The sequence below is a fragment of the Sciurus carolinensis genome, chromosome 1 (assembly GCF_902686445.1).
Source record: "Sciurus carolinensis chromosome 1, mSciCar1.2, whole genome shotgun sequence".
NCBI lineage: Eukaryota > Metazoa > Chordata > Mammalia > Rodentia > Sciuridae > Sciurus > Sciurus carolinensis.
This window is the reverse complement of record NC_062213.1, coordinates 173,498,787-173,514,987: the sequence shown is the minus strand read 5'-3', so window position 1 is coordinate 173,514,987 and position 16,201 is coordinate 173,498,787. Positions and strand designations below refer to the sequence as shown.

The window sequence follows — 16,201 nt, the reverse complement described above, 5'->3', positions numbered from 1 at the left end:
TATACTTGTTGCCAGTAGGCATGACTCCTTCATCAGGACGGAGCTTTCTTAGACTTTCCCCCAGACACTCCATTTATCACACTGCCAGGCTGATGAATGTATTCATGATAAAGTACGGCATTCTGCAGGTAGCTTATCATGTTCCCTTGTTCTCTGACTTGGATGACTTGCATTTTAAATGGGGCACTCAGTGTATTAATCTAATAAATGAAGTACAACTGTGGAATTTGAGGAAGTGTAGCAGGTTAATGGAGAAGACACTTTTGGAGTTCCATTCATTGTATTCTCTTTTTGGCTTTTCTTCTTATGAGTAGAACTGGATACACTCTTCCCAATCAGGAGTAGCCTGATCTTCTCTGCCAGAAGGGATAAGGAGGCCTTATCAACACCTCACCATTCTCTATGTCAGTACCTGCTGTCTGTGTTCTGAGCTCTGAGTTCCAAGTCCACCTGTGTTCTCCTTTGCCCTTGCCACCTCACTCCCACACTCAGTCTTTGCTCTTCTGTCCCTTCTTGGAGTCTGACTTCCACAACTGACTTCCCAGTTCCTCATCATCTCATTTCTGTTTGGGTGAGACTGGAAGGTGGGAAAGGAAAGGATTTGGGCTATTTTTTCTCTGTTACTTTCCAGTTTCAGCATCATTTTTCTGATAATACTTTTGTTCCTCATAAATACAGCTTCCACCAGGCTCTGGAAACACTGTTCCTCCAGCTTGGGAGTGTTGATAGATTTCCTGCCATTGCTAGTCCCAGGATGCCACAGCATATCTTGTTTGATGCCTTAACCCTGCCTACCCTTCTGAATAGAACTCTGCATCCTAGTCTCTTCATCTAAAACATCTGCAGTGAATTCTGTGTGCTGCTGGGGCCCTAATTAATACAACCTAATTGATACAACATTGGAGGAAGAAGCAACAGACAATCCCCAGGCAAGGCAGGTGCCTGGGCCAAGCTTGTTCTTCAAGAGAATCCTGGACTAGGACACTGGGAAGTGGCCACTGCCTTGCCGTGCAGCTTTGGACATTTCCTTACCCTTTTCTGGGTCCAAGTAGCTCATCCAGCCAAGAGGGCTTGCATTCGATGATCTCCCTTCATCATCCTGAAAGGATGATATGCTATGTTCTTAAATGTCAAACTTGTTCTGTTTTTTTGGAGGGTACAGCTGACTCTTTTCTGTCTCAGGATCTCTTTTCTGTGTTCTGTGGGTAGAACATCATCCATAAAGGTGCCTCACAAAAAACAAAAACAAAAACCAAAAAATCCTCAAAGCATTATGGGTCTGACCAAAGTACAAGGTCCACATCAAAGGGAACAGTGGAAACTTTATTATAAGAGAGCACAGACCAGCTGAGTCTTGATTTCATTATCAGGGAAATCAGTGTAAAAGGAAACAATCTCCTTGTTTTCTGGGCTAATTGAGAACAGATGTAAAAAAATCCTGGAAACACACAAGGTGCTTGTGGGAAAAGGGAGTTTTTATGACAATGACTGTACCAAGATTTGCCTTCTCTTTGCTCTACCATGTATCCAAGGTGGGATGCCCATTGCCTGTTTTTTTTTTTTTTGAGCCCACTACCTGGTTTCTCTTTAGTCAAGTTTTGGGAGAAGTCAGTTAGGCATTCTCTTCTGTTTTCCACAACTTTGGAGGTTGCTGTCTCCACCCTATGGCACTCAGCCCAGCCTGGGCTGCTACAGGCAGCAGGGTGTGGTTGGGGGTGGGAACTGGAAGGATGCCTGGATCCAGAATATAAGGGAACCCAGGGCCAACTGGAGGCAGGTTGGATCTGGGTGCTGCAACTCTAGTCATGGTGCCCAGCTTTTTCTCCCTGAGCTTCTCTCGACTGGGACTATGGGTGTCTGGAGTGATCTTGGTTATAGGCTTCCTCAAGCTCCTTCGCCTGCTGCTGAGGAAGCAGAAGTTGGCCAGGGCTATGGACAGCTTCCCTGGGCCCCCCACCCACTGGCTCTTCGGGCATGCCCTTGAGGTATGTGGGGAGGGGTGGAGAAAGGAGACAGCTCCCTTTCTTCAGAGAATCAGGCCTAATCCCCTAGAGGGCTGGGGTGGGAGACTTGTCAGCTTAGGCAAGGATGTCCTGGGAGCCAAGATTTCTGTTCAGTTTTCCTAATGGGACTGGTTCCTCATTCATGCCTCAAACTGGCTTCAGAAGGAGCAAGTGCTTCAAATTGCGACCAAATCAGGTTACAGACTCCTTCCCACCATTGTGAGACCCAAGGTTCAGAAAAGTTTGTGCCAAAGGCTTGGCGATGACATCGGAAAGGAACAAAAGCCCCCAATAGTGCCCTAGAACTAGGCTATCAGGGTTAGAGCATCATCCATATCCTCTTTGCTCTGTGTAGTATAAAGATTTCCATCTCCAAGGCAGAAAATGAAAGTGAAGACAGAAATAAATGCTGCCATGAGAGACATTCCAGAGTGTTCGAGATTTTGGTGATGGGAAACTGAGGAGACATGACATCTTCCTGGGTTCAGATCCTGGCTCATTCTCCCATTACTGCTGTGTGGTGGGGACCACCATAGCACCCACTTTTAGAAATGTCTTCTGTCATGAGGATCTAGACTAGATATTTCTAAACACAGGATAGGGAATTGGAATCACCTGAGAGAAGCAGATTTCTGGGTTTCCAGCACCTGGAAATTCTAATTTGTCAGATTAGGACCAGGAATCTGAGTTTAAAAACCTCCCTCCGTGATTTAATCTGCAGCCAAGTTTGGGAGCCCAGGTGTGGATGCCAGTGATTAGGGCTCAGGGACATATTTTCTCCTCTTGTCTCTTGAATCATCTTTCCTCATCTTCCATCTAGGAAATGGCCTCTCTTCTGCTAGTGACACCAGGAATGAGCTTGACCGCAAGGTTTATTCTTGCCTCTATAGATAATCCTTTGGAGGTAGCCAAGTAACCTATGTGCATCTTGGGGACATCTAGGAAAAAATAAAGGTGGGTTGGGGAAAAAATCAGAACCTCTCTGGCTCTCATGGAGCTTACTATCTAGAGGGGAAGGCAGACACCAGAGCCCTGACTGGGTGAAGTACCTTCACAGGATTCCACATTAGGTCCATTCTTTTTGTCTTAGTAATTTTCCATCTTTTCCCCTAGTCTGGAGGATGGAGATCTATTCTGATTCATCCCCGGGCTTCCAAGGTTCAGCACAATACCTGGCACAGACCAGCCATCAACAAATGAGCTGACAGGGAATGTTGGAAAGTAATGAGGAGTATCCAAAGAGGAGAGAGAGAGAGAGTGATGAAGAAGATACATGCAGGGGTCAGGAGGGCTTGGGAGAATCTTTGCCAAGTATGGAAGGAGGGTCATGGGAAGGTTGAGGTCTAACCCTAATGAAGTGAATACGAGAGGCATTTAGGGAGACTTTCAACCCACCTTCCACCCCCCATTCTACCTCTTTCCATCAGAGTTTGGTTTGCTTTCAGATGGTGGACTTCCCCAGGATAGGGATCTTGTCCCTTCCACAATTCCGTGCCAGAGCTGACTGTCCTCTTCTCTCCTAACCATCCCCTCTCCCAAAACCTGGGAGTGTGAGGAGCACTGGAAAACAGCCCAGCCCTGGCTTCTCATCTCCAATACAACTACCTGAAGGACTTTTTCTTGGCACCAGGAAGGGCATGCGAGGATCAGAGGGGGGGTTGCTGATACACATTAGAAAGTTTTCCTGGGGAACCATGGCAAGCATAGAACCATTGCATATCTTCAGTTCTTGGCACCTCTGCTGTTGTTTGGATCCACACCTGAATCTGAGAAATGGGGAGGGTGGGGAGGGAGGAAGATTAATTTCCCTAGTGTAAAGATGTGGAAGTTGAGATTTGGAGGGAGAAAAATATTTGCCAAAATCCATACAGTGGCTCAGAAATTGAGTCAAGCCTGGGATCTGGACTTCTGTTTTTTAATTCAGAACATGATTGAGCCATAAAGAGTAACCACAAATTCCCTGGTGCAGATGGGAGCAGGACGGGAAGGAAGAGGATTGGTGGTTGAAGGGTGTGGGGTGTGGAAGAGTTGTCCATCCAGGATGGACTTCTCCCCTTCTGGTCTCCCATCATGAGGCCCTGGAGTGTCTACCTGTCATCCTACTCAGTTCTCAGAATGTGTTCCCTGGAGGTGGGTCAGGTCCTATTCTAGGATTTCCTCATTTTTCTCTGGGGCTTGAGGAGGACTTTGCACATATTAAGTGTTAATTGTGGTTCTAAGGTTGGGGTTTCTGGAAGGGGCTGACAAATTTGATGTGTGTATGTGTGGAGGGGAGCATGTATGTTTCCTCTGAGATCCTTGAGCCCTCATCTCTGGTCCTACCCATCACTGGAACAGTCCTCTTGACCCTGTATGGGATAGCAAAGACACTGGCCCATTTTATTCAACAAAACTGACCAAGGGCCTTTGCTGTGCCTTGTTGGGTAAGTCACTCCCCTCTCTATGCTTCCATTTCCTTATTCATAAAATGGAGATGATCACCTTCAACTTGCTGTATTGGAGTCAGAAGAATATCAAAGGGAATACTGTACAGTCTTAGCAAACTGCTGGGCAGATAAATATCTCATGTTGAAACATTGTAAAGGGATTCTTGATGCAAAACACCCTAAGACATTTGCTTCCTTTGTCCTCATCTTTCCTTCCAAATAAATCCAGTCTTTGGTCCTTCTTTTTCCATGCAACAAACATTTGACTAACAACTCCATGTCTGATCCTGAGCTGAGACCTGAGGGTGAAGACTAGAGGAACAGGATTTGAGGAGGAGATGGTTAACACAACATGTTTATGGATCCTAAGTCTTAAGAAGGGAACTCTCAGCCTGGGAGTCAGAAGAAGTCCAGGGAGGTGATGTTAAGGTGACTCCTACAAGGTCTGGAAGCAGAAGTCCATTGAAATGCAGCCTCATCTGTCTTAGATGAGGCTACCTGGGCATAGGAACAGATGCTGGAAAGAGCACTGTGTGTTTAGGACATTAATTTGATTTTTTTTTGTACTGGGGATTGAACCCAGAGGCTCTCAACCACTAAACTGTATTCACAGCCCTTTTAATTTTTTATTTTGAAATAGGGTCTTGCTAAGTTGCCAAGGCTAGTTTTGAACCTCGTATTCTTCTGCCTCAGCCTCCCAAGTTGCTTAGATTATTAATTTAATTTGTGAGGTCTAGTATGTGCCTGTGTCAGTAGTTCAGCACTTCTGGGAGGTGAGAGAGGGGACAAAAATGGAGAGGATGAGGCCAGAGAGGGCAGAGGTAGGTCACATAGATACTTGTGGTCATGCCAAGAGGCTTTGTTTTTTTCCCCAAGGACAACCATAGGGATTGAAGTAAGGGAGTTACTGAGGTCAGACTTGTGTTTGAGAAAGATTACAAAGCTCATGGTGCATAGATTGACAGAGACCAAACAGGAGTGGGAGAGGCCAGGGTAGAAAGCAAATAGGAGGCAAGAGGCCAGGGTGGAGGGAAAATGGTGGGTAGGAAGGTCAGGGTGCAGGGCAAATAGGGGGCCAGGAGAGTTAGGTGGAGATAATCCAGGCAGATGCTGAGAAGGCAGTTAGTGGGATGGAGAGGAATGAGGGGTAGAGTAGGCCAGGTCTTGACTTGGTGGGCAGAGGAGAGGGGGCATCAAGGCCTCTGCCACAGATGTGAAGGTATCCCCTTCACCACTAGGAATAGGTGACAAAGATGGCCCTTGGAGCTTTGTCAAATTGAAGCATCCATTCTCAATCATAGTGGGGTTTGGCACATGAATGGGATTTGGAAGATTGTAACCCGAGGAATGAATTTCTGTCCAGATTCAAACATGTGGATCTGAGGCCCAGGAAGAAGAGGCTCAGGGTTTGCAGCACATGTCAGTGTCAGGGTGTGGGAGCCTTGGGTATGGATTTGGAGAGTTTCATGACGGGAAACTCCTCCTGGGAGTTCTGGTTCTATTAGCTCTACTTTGCTAATTCCATTGTAAAAGTCACTTGGAGAACCTGCGGTGAGGAGGGTCAGATTCCACACAGGATAGCAGGGACCTTCCTATCACTATACACCATGGAAAGAAATCGCATTCCATATTTCTAGCTGGCACTGAGATTGGTGGTGGTTCCATTCCATGGGCAGGACTAGGTGCAGATTTTGGGGGAAAATATGATATGTATAAATACATATGTGTGCACTTAAATTTCAAAATGCTGGGTTCAATGCCCATGTTTTGGATGAATGAATGAATCCCTGGGTGATTCAATTCAGAGGAGCAAAGCCATTCCCAGGCTGAGCAGCAATGACAACATCCCCTGGGACTATTAAGCATCTCAGGGATCCCTTGATCTCCTGTAGTCTTAGGTGTTTGAATGCTCTCCACACCCCCTCCAACTTGGTCATTCCTGAGGTTGAAGTTTATTTTTGGATGCTGAAGACAGGAGGGGTGCTGGAGTCAGAGCACAGGCTTTGGAATCTAAAACCCTGGATATGGTGTTAGTTGCATGGCACTGGACGAGGTCATTGTCATTTCTTAGTCAAAATGTGATGACTAGGAAAGTCTTGGTAACCCATGTTAATCTCATCCTAAGTCTATTTGCTTCTGTCATTGAGCAGGAGGTTCTTTCTGTGACATGTGTGTTCACATGTGTTGACATGGGCATTTGTCCCTGAAAGGAGGGATGGAGAAGGAAGTCACTGTTAGTAAGAATGAGAGAAAGCCACTTCTCTGCTCCTTGGATCAGTATGCACTCTATCCCTTCTCTCCAGATTCTCTGCTCAACCCTGTTGTTGAATCCCTGATAAGTTTGTGTAAATTGAGTCTTATGTTTACTTCAGAAATGATGCTACTTCTTGCTTTTGGTTGGTTCTTCTTGGCAGGTGTTTTTAATTCTTCAACTTTCTTTGAAATCTCAATGATGGCTCCATAGTTTGGCTATTTGGATGAATGGATTAAGAAAATGTGGTATATATATTCAAAGGAGTTTTATTTGGCCATAAATAAAAATGAAATTACAGCATTTATAGGAAAATGGATGGAACTAGAGGCCATCATGTTAAGCAAAATAAGTCAAACTCAGAAGATTAAGGATCGCATGTTTTCTCTCATGTGGAAGCTAGAGAGGAAAAAGAAAAAAAAATGTGGGGGTGAATCTTCTAAAAATCAAAGGGAGATCAGTAGAGGAAAGGGACTAAGGAATGGGGGGTATGGAGGGAAGGGGGAAATGCTGGGGAGTGATATTGGCCAAATTATTTTGTTATATTGTGTGCCTTTATGAATGCATATCAACACACCCCATCAATATGTAGAACTATAATGCACCAATAAAAATGAGGAAATACAAAAAAAATCTAAAAAAAAAATCTTGTTGCTGACTTGGGCTCACACATACACTGAATCCTGACAATTTTCTGTGGAAGGGAATATGCCCGCATTGGGAAGATGACTGAGGTGATCTAGGGTACCTACAGGCACCTAGGGATGTCCATCCTGGAGGATAGAAGACACAGACCAATCCCTACTAGAATTCCGTGGACAGTGGGGAGCCTAAGTGGTTCCAGAGAGTAGAGCAGAGATGGATGGGAAAGGTTCCAGGCAGGTGACTTTCGGTCCAGTGACTAAGAAGTCTTGTTAAGAATTCTAAGACCAACATCATTCTTAATGGAGAAAAACTGAAACAATTCCCTTTAAAAACGGGAACAAGACAGGGATGTCCTCTTTCACCACTTCTATTCTACATTGTCCTTGAAACTCTAGCCAGAGCAATTAGGCAGACTAAAGAAATTAAAGGGATACGAATAGGAAAAGAGGAACTTAAGCTGTCACTATTTGCTGATGACATGATTCTATATTTAGAGGATCCAAAAACCTCTTCCAGAAAACTTCTAGACCTCATCAATGAATTCAGCAAAATAGCAGGCTATAAAATCAACACGCATAAATCTAAAGCATTTTTATATGCAAGCGACGAAAAAACTGAAAGGGAAATGAGGAAAACAACTCCATTTGCAATAGCCTCAAAAAAAAAAAAAAAAAAAAAAAAAAAAACTTGGGAATCAATCTAACCAAAGAGGTAAAAGATCTCTACAATGAAAATTACAAAACATTGAAGAAAGAAATTGAGGAAGACCTTAGAAGATGGAAAGATCTCCCATGTACTTGGATAGGCAGAATTAATATTGTCAAAATGGCCATACTACCAAAAGTGCTATACAGATTCAATGCAATTCAAATTAAAATCCCAATGATGTACCTTACAGAAACAGAGCAAGCAATCATGAAATTCATCTGGAAGAATAAGAAACCCAGAATAGCTAAAGCAATTCTTAGCAGGAAGAGTGAAACAGGGGGTATTGCAATACCAGAACTTCAACTATACTACAAAGCAATAGTAACAAAAACGGCATGGTATTGGCACCAAAATAGAAAGGTGGATCAATGGTACAGAATAGAGGACATGGACACAAACCCAAATAAATACAATTTTCTCATACTAGACAAAGGGCCAAAAATATGCAATGGAGAAAAGATAGCCTCTTCAACAAATGGTGCTGGGAAAACTGGAAATCCATATGCAACAGAATGAAACTAAACCCCTATCTCTCATCCTGCACAAAAATCAACTCACAATGGATCAAGGACCTTGAAATCAGACTAGAGACCCTGCATCTTATAGAAGAAAAAGTAGGTCCAAATCTTCACCTTGTTGTCTTAGGATCAGACTTCCTTAACAGGACTCCCATAGCACAAGAAACAAAAGCAAGAATCAATAACTGGGACAGATTCAAACTAAATATCTTTCTCTCAGCAAAGGAAACTATCAGCAATGCGAAGAAAGAGCCTACAGAGTGGAAGAATATCTTTGCCACTCATACTTCAGATAGAGCACTAATTTCCAGAATATATAAAGAACTCAAAAAATTCTACACCAAGAATACAAATAACCCAATCAACAAATGGGCTAAGGATATAAACAGACACTTCACAGAAGATCTACAAGCAATCAACAGATATATGGAAAAATGTTCACCATCTTTAGTAATAAGAGAAATGCAAATCAAAACTACACTAAGATTCCATCTCACCCCAATTAGAATGGTGATTATCAAGAATAAAAGCAACAGTAGGTGTTGGAGAGGATGTGGGGAAAAAGGTACACTCATACATTGCTGGTGGGGATGCAAATTAGTGCAGCTACTCTGGAAAGCAGTGTGGAGATTCCTTAGAAAACTTGGAATGGACCCACCATTTGACCCAGTTATCCCACTCCTCGGCCTATACCCAAAGGACTTAAAATCAGCATACTTCAGAGATACAGCCACATCAATGTTCATAGCTGCTCAATTCACAATAGCCAGACTGTGGAACCAACCTAGATGTCCTTCAATTGATGAATGGATAAAGAAACTGTGGTATATATATATACAATGGAATATTACTCAGCTATAAAGAATAATAAAATTATGGCATCTGCAGGTACATGGATGAAATTGGAGAACATCATGCTAAGTGAGATAAGCCAATCTCAAAAATCCAAAGGACGAATGATCTCACTGATAAGCAGATGATGACACATAATGGGGGGTAGGAGTGGGGCAAGAATGGAGTAAGGAGGGACTGTATAGTGAGAAAAGAGGGATGGGAGTGGTGGGGGGGAAGGAAAAAATAACATAATGAAGTAAACATCATTACCCTATGTAAATGTATGATTATGCAAATGGTATGCTGTTACTCCATGTACAAACAGAAACAACATGTATCCCATTTGTTTGCAATAAAAATAAATAAATAAAAAAAGAATTCTGACAGTCCTAAATATGACTGTTTTGAAAAGCAGTGAGTTTCCTATTGCTAAAGGTTTCTGAACTGTCAAGGCAGGGATACTCACAGGTTGGAGGTCTGGGGCCAGGCCACTGTGATGTTGAGAGTCTGAGATCAACATGACCTGCATTCAGTGGGCTGCAACATGCTGGGGAAGAGGAAATCTCTGTCTTCTCCCCTCCCAACTGTCTTTTTTCCTAAATGTCCATCACCATTTTGTGACAGATTTATTTTGGTTCTCAAGCACACCCTGGGAGAGCTGTGGCTACAGAAGACTGGAGAAGCAGGGAGTTTGTTCCTTGGACATTGGCCAGCTAAGCTCAGGACAACTGGTTGGTGGCCTAAGAAATCTTATTAACAAGAAAGACAGCAGGAAGAACCTTAGTCACGATTCTTGGTTGACTCTAACTTATGTAGGACTGTTTCCACACAAGTTCCCTTTGGTCTTTGGTCTGCATTGTTCCCACGTATAAAGAGAGATCATGGTTTGACTAGGCAATATTGACGTCTCCTTCTGATCTGATTCTTGGAGCAAAACCTATTCAGACTCTTGGGGAGTAGAGCAGGGAGGGATGACTGACGCCTGCTTTTCCTGGTTCCTCCGATTGTTTATTTCTATTAGGGTCAACAGGAGTACAAATGAGAGGATGAGGTGGGTGGGGCCGGGGAGCTGGGTTCGGTGAATTATCTCCATATCCTGATTTTCCCCTGCTTCCTTCCTTCTGGAGAAAAACAAGCTGTCCCAGAGTTCCCAGTAAGTGTCCCAGCTCCGGAAATCTGAGGACAAGTCTGATGCAACCTGTTGTGTAATCTAGAACTGGCCAGCAGTCATAGGTGACCCCAGAAGGAGGACATTCCAGCACTCTTGGAGTGGCTGCAGCTGCAGGACAGGGGCTAAGAACTGGGAGCTGTCACACTCACCCTAGGCTCCTTGGGCAGTCAGTGGTACAGGGAGACTATGGCAAGCTGACTATGATTGAAGTCAGGGTCACATGAGGTCAGGGTCTCCTGTCTGTGGCAGGGTGCTGAAGGACACAAGCGTGGCTGACAAGAAGGGGAGCAGGGCTCAGATGAACCATCGGCTCTTTTCAATGGGATACTGAGTCTGGCTTTTCTATGACTTAAGCCTTTTCCTGCCACATCCAATTTGGCTCCCTGGACCTGGGAGAATGGGGAAAGGGGAGTGGCCCTGGTGATCAGAAAACTGATTAGGAAAACCCAGGAGGGCGGATGGAAAGAAAAGAGACAGGATGGAAGGGAGTCCTTCCAGGGATAATAGCTTGAAAGGCATACTAGAATTTTCTCTCTTAATTGTAGGTAAAGATGATTTTTATCACTTTGTGGGTTGTTTTTGGTTTTATATATATATAAAACCAAACACACACATATGTACATATGTATGTATATATATTTTAAAAATATTTTTATTGGCATTATAATTATATATAATAGTATTTGTACATGCACACAATTTGGTCAATTTAATTCCCCAGTAGCTCCCCTTTCCCTCACTTTGTGCTTTTTGGCAATGTGTGCTCAAGGGTAATGAAAACTCTTACAACCACCTTGGGTTGAGCTCGATCCTGAGGGATGAACCTGTTGGGAGAAAACACCGAACTGTGCAGAGGGCCTGGGAGGAGAGGAACACCAGAGAAGGCACAGCTGATGACTGGAGACCAAAGTAGTCCCAATCCTCAGGAACCTGAGCAGGTAGTGGCTTGGGTCAGATGAGGATCCCTGGACTTAGAGCAGTGGCTGAGGGACTGGAGAGGGTACTGCATCTGGGCTGTTGAGGAGAGGGTGTGCAGGGAAGAGGGGAGAGAGCCTGCAGCTGCATGCGCTGCCTCCCTTCTTCTCTGCTTAGGGACCTGGGGCCTGGCTAGTGACACTGAGTTCCTGGCTTTCTGTTACCATTTCAGATCCAGCAGACAGACAGCCTTGATAAGGTGGTATCCTGGGCCCACCAGTTCCCCTATGCCCATCCACTCTGGTTTGGACAGTTCCTTGGCTTCCTGAACATCTATGAACCTGACTATGTCAAAGCTGTGTACAGCCGTGGGGGTGAGGTACCCCAGGGGCAGGGTGGGGCTTCCTGAGAGCAAAGGGCTCAGGGCCTGGGCCTCTGTCCTAGGTCTGGGAAGAGGATGGCTAAGGTCCTGATCCCATTCATCAATGAGCCTCCTCTGGGAACCCCCACCCCTGCTTGACCCACTTCTACTTCTCCTGCAGACCCCAAGGCCTCAGATGTGTACGATTTCTTTCTCCAGTGGATTGGTGAGTGAGCACCTGCCTTCCCTTCCTTTCCTTTCGCACCCTTGGTGCTGGGTAGCCAGGATCCTATCCTGTGTGCCTTATTTAGTCACTGATCCCATCCATTGGACAGACCAGCCCCAATGTGCCTGTTCTGGCTCAGTTGCTCAGTGGGAGAATCAGAAGCTCCTGGCTGGCAGGGAAAGTGGGACCAGATACCTGCCCTTACTGGGCCTGTTATCTTGCCTCCTTTCCAGGCAGGGGTAGGGCTCTGGGATACGTGTGGGTGTGAAGAATGACTTCCTGTAGAACGTGGCTCTAGAATTGCTCCTTCAGGACATTTTGGTAGGTTGTGCTGTCAGAGGAAAGTTATGGTGATAGGACCATGGCTGGTGTCACCAGAGGCAAAGAGCTCTCAGAGACTGGAAGGCAGACCTTAATTAGGAATGAGGCTGGGCAGGGAGGGTTGGTTACCCTGGGCTGTCAGGATGAGGGCTGTGGATTGATGTTGAGAACAGGTAGAAGTCATTGAGTATTCTTGAAACAAGGTCATATGCTTTTCCAAAGTCCTTTGACTTATGGTCCCCAGGTATCCTCAGGAGCTCCCTGGAGCTGAGAAGGGCAGGGCAAGAGGAAGAAAACAGTCCCAACACTATTTACTTGCAGAGTAACACAGGGACATCTTTTTGTGGACCTCAGTGATTCTTACTCTATTTTCAACTATCAAAGGGATGATAAAAAGAAAAGACAAAAGGCTTAGGAAAATGAGATGCAGTTTTGAAGATAGGAATGCATTTCCATGGCTGGGTATGTGTGAGTGGTAGGGGTCAGCGACTGGGAGGGAGGATAGGATTCCACCTGAGGCCACAAAGCACAGACATGGCAGCTTGTCCCCCAGGTCCTGAAGCTGCGGCCACAGTCCCAGCAACTGAGAGCCTAGACCCAGCTGGCTTTCGTCCTGCCTGATTGTTCCTAGGGAGCCAGATCTCCTTTGTGTGAACTCAGTGTCCTATGAACCCTGACTTTGTAAGTGCTACTGAGGGACAGAAATTGTGTCATCTTGTCCGGAAGAAGACACTTACTCAGTTAAGAACTGCTGCTGCCTCTGTGTCCCTAGTTGGTTGGGATACAAAGGGCAATATCAGGTCTGTTAGTGGCCCACCCTAGAGGGTTTCAGACTAGGGGATCAGAGATGGGGAGTGCTTGATCCCAGGTTGCCAGGGGGAGAGCAGGATTGCCTGGATTCACCAGCCCTCCATCTTCCATCTCCTCCCAGGGAAAGGCCTGCTGGTTCTTCACGGGCCCAAGTGGTACCAGCACCGCAAGCTGCTCACACCTGGCTTCCATTATGATGTGCTGAAACCCTATGTGGCTGTGTTTGCTGAATGCACACATGCCCTGCTGGTGAGCTCCCTATGGCAGGCTCCTGGAGCTGTGGGTGGCTGGGTCAGCCCTCTGCACCCTCATTTTGCCCTGGGGGAGGTCAGGTGCTCGGTAGCAGGGAGATCCCCTAAGTCTCTGAGTCTACCTTCTGCTTGCAATACGAATGCCCTGCTCTACTGCCTTCCTACTGCATGACACTATTGGCTAGTTGCTGAAACACCAAGGGTCCTGGTAGCCCTGGTTTTGTCCCTACCAGTAGATCCAGCCCTCTTTCTTGTCAGACCAAAGGGCTCTTGGAGGCCTCAATAAAGGCTCGACTGGAGCAGATTTGAGGGCTGCCTATATTTTAAAGTATCGGGAAAGCCCTTCACATGTAAAGTGTCTCCTTTTCATTTTCTGCTATCACAGTTCCTAACACTGATGTGGCTACAACTTATCTCTAAGATGGATGTAAAGTCAGGCTTGGAATCTCAGGGCTGGAGAATTCTTAGAGCCTCCCCACACTAATCTTTTCCTTTGTAGAAAACTCCTCTCCAGCATTACTGCAGGCCTGATGTGCACAGGTGTGCTGCAGGTGTGCTGGGGACCTCCCCTCTTTTTGGCACGCCTGTTCTCTTATAGGCTGCCCCTGACTGGTAGGAAGTGTCTGTGTGCTGTGCAAGATCTGCCTCTGGGTCCTGCCTTCTGGACCTGATGCCCAGAGGCTACCAAACCCCACATTCTAGCAGGATACAGGGCAGGGCAGTAACTGGGTGTTCATGTAGAAGGAAACTTGGTGGCAGAGGGGAGGTTATGGGTCCTGAAGGGGAGGGAGGGGCATCCAGCCCAGCTGACCCACACATTGTCTCCCATGTCTGGGTTCCAGGACAAGTGGGAGAAAAAGGCTCATGAAGATAAGAGCTTTGACATCTTCTGCGATGTGGGCCACATGGCACTGGACACACTTATGAAATGCACCTTTGGCAAAGGAGAAAAAGGCCTAAGCCAAAGGTCAGGGGGTACCTCAGGACAGGCCCCCTAATTCCCATCCCAAGCTAGCTCAGAGGGGAGAGGTGGCAGGGCTCCTGGGCCCTGACTGGAGAGTAGATAGTGCCCTGTCCTAGAGAGCCCTGCTGGGATGAGCCAGGTCTTGCTGGTGCTTGCTTTAGAGAGAAGGGAGGGGAGGAGCAGCAGGTTCTGTGCTTGGGCTGGATGCTTGGAAGGGAGCTGCTCAGGGCTCTGCCCTTGGTACACCCTCTGCTATGCAGGGACAACAACTACTACTTGGCAGTCAGTGACCTCACACTACTGACACAGCAGCGCCTCGAGTCCTTCCAGTACCACAATGACTTCATTTACTGGCTCACCCCACATGGCCGCCGCTTCCTGCGGGCCTGCCAGATCGCCCATGACCATACAGGTGGGTCTTCCCTGCAGGGCCCACTCCCAGGTAACCTGGGTTCTTCCTCCCTGCCCCTCTGCATGCCTCCTATTACAGGACCTCAGTTCCCTTTTGGGCAGAGGATGGGTTCCCAGGCAGTGACAACCTGTGCTCCTGGCCCAGACCAGGTCATCAGGAAGCGGAAGGAAGCCCTGAAAGATGAGAAGGAGCGGGAGAAGATGCAGAAACGGAAGCATCTGGACTTCCTGGATATTCTCTTGGAAGCACGAGTGAGTGTGCATTTGCCCACACCCACTGAGAGCTGTTTGCAGAGGGGTCTTCTGCCTAGGGCCAGCTGCACAGCAGAAGAGGCTTTAAGCACCCCTTACCTTTTTACCCGGAAAATATAACCTGCTCCTTGTCCTATCACACATATCAACAAAGCTGCAAAGGTTCAGGGTGTGTCGGCTATGCTGTGGCATCAGAGACCTGAGAGTTTGGGTCACTTGGTAGAAGCCTGAAGACATTTCTAGACTTCTAAAAGCCCCAAGAATCTTGGCATTGTACAATATTATAATTTAGAATTTAGACTTCATTCATTCATTCAGTCTTTAATTTCCGGGTTCTATAAACTCATTGAGTACCTGCATTGACTCTGTTTCTGTACTAGGGTACAGGGCTGGGAAAGATCTGGCCCGTCCCTCCAGGTTCTTGTAGTCTAGTGGAGGGAATATAGTTGGTGGTCATTGACAAAGATGTCTTCCTTTGCCAGGTGGCATTCTGTGTGTCAAGTGAGCAGAGCTGACAGTTGGGGTAGGGTAAGGTCACAGGTCATTTGGTGAGAGGGATCAGGGATTGCTTCGTGGAGTAGGAGGCATCCAGGCTGGGCTTGAAAGATAAGACTGGGGGGACATGTCTCTAACTCCCAGTCTGCGAAGCAGCTTTCTCTCCCTACCTCACACCTGCATTTGACAACTACTGTTTCAGGTTCTGCTTAATATCTATCTCAAATGCTTTGAGCTGTCCTGTTACCCCTTAACCCAGGATGAAAGTGGGCTCAGGCTGTCAGACACAGACATCCGGGCTGAAGTGGACACGTTCATGTTTGAGGGCCACGACACCACCACCAGTGGTATCTCCTGGTTTCTCTACTGCATGGCCCTGTACCCTGAGCACCAGCAGCGCTGTAGAGAGGAGGTCCGTGAGATCCTAGGGGACAAGGACTCCATCCAGTGGTGAGTAAGGTTGAGAGTGAGCCCAGTCTGTCCTGCTCAACCCAGGGAGAGGCTGTGCCCATCCTGTCCTGTGCCATCTGAGCATGACACAGCACCATCCTGGAGATGAGGTGAGGCGACTGACCTGTTCCCTCTGGTGTAGCTTTTGTGGGCGGCTGAGTGTGTATGTACCCCTGAGCCTACTTCCCC

General features: G+C 46.5%; 1 protein-coding gene across 2 annotated transcripts in view; it reads left to right on the top strand.

The window, feature by feature from the left end:
• Nucleotides 1–1,768: 1,768 nt before the first annotated feature.
• Nucleotides 1,769–16,201, top strand: part of LOC124963612 (cytochrome P450 4B1) — a 28,546-nt gene continuing 14,113 nt past the window's right edge. The window contains exons 1-8 of one of the 2 annotated variants that reach the window (XM_047523405.1): nt 1,769–1,985; nt 11,704–11,845; nt 12,014–12,058; nt 13,311–13,438; nt 14,283–14,407; nt 14,665–14,816; nt 14,961–15,067; nt 15,822–16,012. In XM_047523405.1, the coding sequence (XP_047379361.1) occupies nt 1,806–1,985; nt 11,704–11,845; nt 12,014–12,058; nt 13,311–13,438; nt 14,283–14,407; nt 14,665–14,816; nt 14,961–15,067; nt 15,822–16,012 (1,070 nt within the window). In that variant the 5' untranslated portion in view covers nt 1,769–1,805. Of the gene's footprint in view, nt 1,986–11,359; nt 11,495–11,703; nt 11,846–12,013; nt 12,059–13,310; nt 13,439–14,282; nt 14,408–14,664; nt 14,817–14,960; nt 15,068–15,821; nt 16,013–16,201 lie in introns of those variants that run through there. The other variant, XM_047523413.1, reaches the window with a different exon arrangement.